Source organism: Staurois parvus, unplaced genomic scaffold (genome assembly GCF_062004578.1).
Source record: "Staurois parvus isolate SC_StPar_1 unplaced genomic scaffold, SC_StPar_1.0 ptg000254l, whole genome shotgun sequence".
NCBI classification, from domain to species: domain Eukaryota; kingdom Metazoa; phylum Chordata; class Amphibia; order Anura; family Ranidae; genus Staurois; species Staurois parvus.
The window spans coordinates 961,751-968,141 of NW_028318050.1; the positions used below are offsets into that span (position 1 = coordinate 961,751).

Here is a 6,391-nt window from a genome sequence, read left to right on the forward strand (position 1 = left end):
GGTTATTATTCTGGGGTATGTTAGCTATGAATACTGGGATATGCTGGCTATAAATACTGTAGTGTGCTAGCTATTTTACCGGGGTATGTTGGCTATGAACAATGGGTTAGGATGGCTATAGATACTGGGGTATGTTGACTAAAAATACCAGAGTATGTAAAAATTCTAAAAATAAAACCCTAGAACAGTGGTTCTTAACCTTGTTGGAGGTACTGAACCCCACCAGTTTCATATGCGCATTCACCGAACCCTTCTTAATTGGAAAAATAAAATATGATTTTTAAAATTCAAAACATAGGTATATATTTATACATAGGTGCACAAAATGAACAAAACCGTTAAGAACAAAGAACAAAACCATTAAAACATGATTTTCACACAAAAACAAAAACATAATAATGAATATTTACTGCACGAATCATATGAGTCGGGTGTGGGTCTTCACCTCTGCCGAACCCGCGAGACTGACTCACTGAACCCCTGGGGTTCGATCGAACCCAGGTTAAGAACCACTGCCCTAGAATGATTCTTGAGCCAGTGGAAGAATTCTGAAAATGCAGTGTGTATGGCTGTGCATGCTGTGAGGACGGGGAAGTAGGCCCAAACTACCAGTGGCTCCTGTGGGGGTAGTGGTACATACGTGTGGCTCCCCGCATATGGGACAATAACAGGGGTTTTACACTTGAGGACCCAGCACCTAGTAAACATCTGTGTGCACGAGGCCTTAGAGAAATGAATTGTTAGGGTTTACATACACAATAAGAGGTATTAGGGTGAGTAAGCTGCTGTGGAAATTGCTTAAGTAAGGTGGTATATTTACTAAAGGAATGTACCTGTTCAGGGGGACAGACTGTCCATTCGTCTGTGCTTCTAATGACTGTGTGTCCTCTCTCGCCTCAGATGATATCTCAGATAGTTCTACCTTGTCCTGAGTGGTTGTTGTCTCTGGTTGTTCTGGAATCTCTGTAATGAATATGAATTTTTCAGACTCATCTGTATCTTCTGATCTTCCAACTATCTGTCTCCCAGATTGTTCTTCCATGTCCTGGATTATTACTGCCTCTGTGGATTCCTTAGACTCTTCTGTATCTGGTGAACTATCCATAATTCTCAGAGATGGGATGGTTGAGAACATGATGTACACTCAGCTAACCACCCAGTTCCAGCGTTGTCTTCTTGTCAGCTCCTTCTATAATCTGAGTCTCTGCTGGTCCTAGATGAGAACAATACAGTCCGCAGCGAGTTCTGTGGTTTCTCTTTATCCAAGAAGATATTACAAATAACTTGTTATAATTAGTGAGTTAAAACCAGACTACGCCAACAGTATGTGACACCAAAAAATCCAATCCAAATGTCACATTCCAGCCGCAGGACAAACAAGGCCTAAAGCCAAGTGAAGAGACATATGTTTTTATCAGTTCCAGAAGTTTCTCTCACTTTCATTTGACACACCTGAGCCATCTGTCATTTCTTATGAGTATAAATTCCTACTATAGTTTTCATTCCATAAGACGCACCTAGGTTTTAGAGGAGGAAAACAAGAAAAAAATATTCTGAACCAATGGACGGCAGACATAGAACAGGAGGTGACCAGAGACTGCGGACACAGTACAGGAGATGACCAGAGACTGCGGACACAGTACAGGGGATGACCAGAGACTGCGGACAGTACAGGAGATGACCAGAGACTGCAGACATAGTACAGGAGATGACCAGAGACTGCGGACACAGTACAGGAAATGACCAGAGACTGCAGACATAGTACAGGAGATGACCAGAGACTGCAGACACAGTACAGGAGATGACCAGAGACTGCGGACATAGTACAGGAGATGACCAGAGACTGCGGACACAGTACAGGGGATGACCAGAGACTGCTGACACAGTACAGGAGATGACCAGAGACTGCGGACATAGTACAGGAGATGACCAGAGACTGCGGACACAGTACAGGAGATGACCAGAGACTGCGGACACAGTACAGGGGATGACCAGAGACTGCGGACAGTACAGGAGATGACCAGAGACTGCAGACATAGTACAGGAGATGACCAGAGACTGCGGACACAGTACAGGAAATGACCAGAGACTGCAGACATAGTACAGGAGATGACCAGAGACTGCAGACACAGTACAGGAGATGACCAGAGACTGCGGACATAGTACAGGAGATGACCAGAGACTGCGGACACAGTACAGGGGATGACCAGAGACTGCTGACACAGTACAGGAGATGACCAGAGACTGCGGACATAGTACAGGAGATGACCAGAGACTGCGCACATAGTACAGGAGATGACCAGAGACTGCAGACACAGTACAGGAGATGACCGAAGACTGCGGACACAGTACAGGAGATGACCAGAGACTGCAGACACAGTACAGGAGATCACCAGAGACTGCGGACACAGTACAGGAGATGACCAGAGACTGCGGACACGGTACAGGAGATGGCCAGAGACTGCGGACACAGTACAGGAGATGACCAGAGACTGCGGACATAGTACAGGGGATGACCAGAGACTGCGGACATAGTACAGGAGATGACCAGAGACTGCGGACATAGAACAGGAGATGACCAGAGACTGCGGACATAGTACAGGAGATGACCAGAGACTGCGGACATAGAACAGGAGATGACCAGAGACTGCGGACATAGTACAGGAGATGACCAGAGACTGCGGACATAGTACAGGAGATGACCAGAGACTGCAGACACAGTACAGGAGATGACCAGAGACTGCGGACATACTGCAGGAGATGACCAGAGACTGCGGACACAGTACAGGAGATGACCAGAGACTGCGGACACAGTACAGGAAATGACCAGAGACTGCAGACATAGTACAGGAGATGACCAGAGACTGCAGACACAGTACAGGAGATGACCAGAGACTGCGGACATAGTACAGGAGATGACCAGAGACTGCGGACACAGTACAGGAGATGACCAGAGACTGCGGACATAGTACAGGAGATGACCAGAGACTGCGCACATAGTACAGGAGATGACCAGAGACTGCAGACACAGTACAGGAGATGACCGAAGACTGCGGACACAGTACAGGAGATGACCAGAGACTGCAGACACAGTACAGGAGATGACCAGAGACTGCGGACACAGTACAGGAGATGACCAGAGACTGCGGACACGGTACAGGAGATGGCCAGAGACTGCGGACACAGTACAGGAGATGACCAGAGACTGCGGACACAGTACAGGGGATGACCAGAGACTGCGGACATAGTACAGGAGATGACCAGAGACTGCGGACATAGAACAGGAGATGACCAGAGACTGCGGACATAGTACAGGAGATGACCAGAGACTGCGGACATAGTACAGGAGATGACCAGAGACTGCGGACATAGTACAGGAGATGACCAGAGACTGCAGACACAGTACAGGAGATGACCAGAGACTGCGGACATACTGCAGGAGATGACCAGAGACTGCGGACACAGTACAGGAGATGACCAGAGACTGCGGACACAGTACAGGAGATGACCAGAGACTGCGGACACAGTACAGGAGATGACCAGAGACTGCGGACACAGTACAGGAGATGACCAGAGACTGCGGACATAGTACAGGAGATGACCAGAGACTGCGGACATAGTACAGGAGATGACCAGAGACTGCGGACACAGTACAGGAGATGACCAGAGACTGCAGACATAGTACAGGAGATGACCAGAGACTGCGCACATAGTACAGGAGATGACCAGAGACTGCAGACACAGTACAGGAGATGACCGAAGACTGCGGACACAGTACAGGAGATGACCAGAGACTGCAGACACAGTACAGGAGATGACCAGAGACTGCGGACACAGTACAGGAGATGACCAGAGACTGCGGACACGGTACAGGAGATGGCCAGAGACTGCGGACACAGTACAGGAGATGACCAGAGACTGTGGACACAGTACAGGAGATGACCAGAGACCTTTCAGCAATGCACATACTGTGTATACAGTTTAGTATAGCAGTCCACAGGCAGTCTATGGGGGGGAGGGGAGGACATATCTGGCCAGCCGGGCTCAGCATCCTCTCTGAAGTCGGGGCTCACAACGATGTCTTCAGCGTACCCTGTTGGCTCTGCAGTGCAGTGATCGGGGCCCCAATCTAAGAGCAGTGCAGGCTTAAAGTGGAGTTCCAATCAAAAGGGGAAGTTCCGCTTTAATGCTTTGACCCCCACTCTACATTAAGGATTGGCATCTTTAGGGAGGGGGTACCCAAATTTGACAGGTACCCACTCCCACTGCTATCGCCTAGGCGATCAGAAGCGGAAGTTGTCCTCCCCCCTCCCTCCCTGTAGTCTTCTGGGAACATTCACAAAGCACAGCCGAAAGCTGTTTCAGCCGGGTGCCCACACTAAAGATGGCGGTGCCAGGGAGAGAAGATGGCCAGTGAAGCCAGCCGTGGTGAGGACACCCCTGGACCAAGGACAGGTAAGTGACTGTATTTCAAAAGTCAGAAGCTACAGCTTTTGTAGCTGCTGACTTTTTTTTTCCAGCTGGAACTTCGCTTTAAAAGGCAGCTGCTTTGGGCCCTGCCTGGTGCTGCTGCACTGCTGACTCGGACTCCTCCTCTCTTCTGCCATAGAAGAGCCGGGCCCAGTATTCTAACATGGCACTGGGGGGGGGGGGTGTCCTGGTCAATATTCACTCCATAAAATGCACAGACATCTTATGGAGCAGAAAATACAGTATTTACAGTTTTTTAGAACATTAATAGGAAATCAAGTATTTGTTTTGTAATAGCATTAATAAAATAAAATTAAGAATAAAAAAAGTAAAAATAAATAAATTCATACATATATAAAATATAGAAAATGCTACAATTTTCAATAACTTCATTATCAGCAGACTGTGACTAGAGATGAACGAATCGAACCAGGCAAACCGGAATTCGATACGAATTTCAGGAAAAATTTGATTCGCGTCGAATCCGAAATTTTGCCTACTTCGGGTGCGCGAATCGAAATTTTCCCGATCAGCCGGCAAAAGTGTCCCTGCAGAGAGCTCCGCTATTTCTGACATTTCTCTGACAGTTCCTTCACATGTACAGCGGTTGAAACATTGTATCTATTAGTTTCCATTTAGGATACAGATGTTTCAACAGCTGTACATGTGAAGGAGCTGTCAGAGAACTGTCAGAAATAGAGGAACTCTGCACATACACTTTTTGCCGGTTTGGAATTCTTATTTTCATCCTACTTCTTCTTCTTCTTCTTCATCCTCATCCTCATCCTCAGAAGAAGAAGAAGAGGATGAGGATGAGGATGAAGAAGAAGAAGAAGAAGAAGTAGGATGAAAATAAGAATAATTCCAAGCCAGCAAAAAGTGTATCTGCAGAGCTCCTCTAAGTGTATCTGCAGAATGTCATTTATGGAAACAAATAGATACAATGTTTCAACCGCTGTATGGAGTGAATGTCCCAGAACTGTCAGAAATAGACAGAAACTGTCACAGAACTGTCCTTCTTCTCATCCTTCTCCTTCTTCTCATCCTTCTTCTCATCCTTCTTCTCATCCTTCTCATCCTTCTCCTTCTTCTCATCCTTCTCCTTCTCCTTCTTCTCATCCTTCTCCTTCTTCTCATCCTTCTTCTCATCCTTCTTCTCATCCTTCTCCTTCTTCTCATCCTTCTCCTTCTTCTCATCCTTCTCCTTCTCCTTCTTCTCATCCTTCTCCTTCTTCTCATCCTTCTTCTCATCCTTCTCCTTCTTCTCATCCTTCTTCTCATCCTTCTCCTTCTTCTCATCCTTCTCCTTCTCCATCTTCTCATCCTTCTCCTTCTTCTCATCCTTCTCCTTCTGCTTCTCCTTCTCCTTCTTCTCATCCTTCTTCTTCTCATCCTTCTCCTTCTTCTCATCCTTCTCCTTCTTCTCATCCTTCTCCTTCTTCTCATCCTTCTCCTTCTTCTCATCCTTCTTCTCATCCTTCTCCTTCTTCTCATCCTTCTTCTCATCCTTCTTCTCATCCTTCTCCTTCTTCTCATCCTTCTCCTTCTCCTTCTTCTCATCCTTCTCCTTCTTCTCATCCTTCTCCTTCTCCTTCTTCTCATCCTTCTCCTTCTCCTTCTTCTCATCCTTCTCCTTCTCCTTCTTCTCATCCTTCTCCATCTTCTCATCCTTCTCCTTCTCCTTCTTCTCATCCTTCTCCTTCTCCTTCTTCTCATCCTTCTCCTTCTCCTTCTTCTCATCCTTCTCCTTCTTCTCATCCTTCTCCTTCTCCTTCTTCTCATCCTTCTCCTTCTCCTTCTCCTTCTCCTTCTCCTTCTCCTTCCTCATCTCCAAGGGCATTTAAATTAAAGGTACAGTGTTCTGCACTAATTTAAAGGCTCTCTGAAGCCTAGAAACCCTTTTTATAAGTCATCTTCGTAG

At 46.7% G+C, this 6,391-nt stretch overlaps 1 protein-coding gene across 1 annotated transcript in view; it reads right to left on the reverse strand.

Moving 5' to 3' along the window:
- The window catches only part of LOC149459565 (uncharacterized), a 52,110-nt gene extending 50,833 nt beyond the window's left edge, over positions 1-1,277 (reverse strand). The window contains exon 1 of the mRNA XM_089680931.1: positions 834-1,277. Within this exon, the coding sequence (XP_089537057.1) occupies positions 834-1,135 (302 nt within the window). The 5' untranslated portion in view covers positions 1,136-1,277. The remainder of the gene's footprint in view (positions 1-833) is intronic.
- Between the last annotated feature and the right edge of the window lie 5,114 nt (positions 1,278-6,391).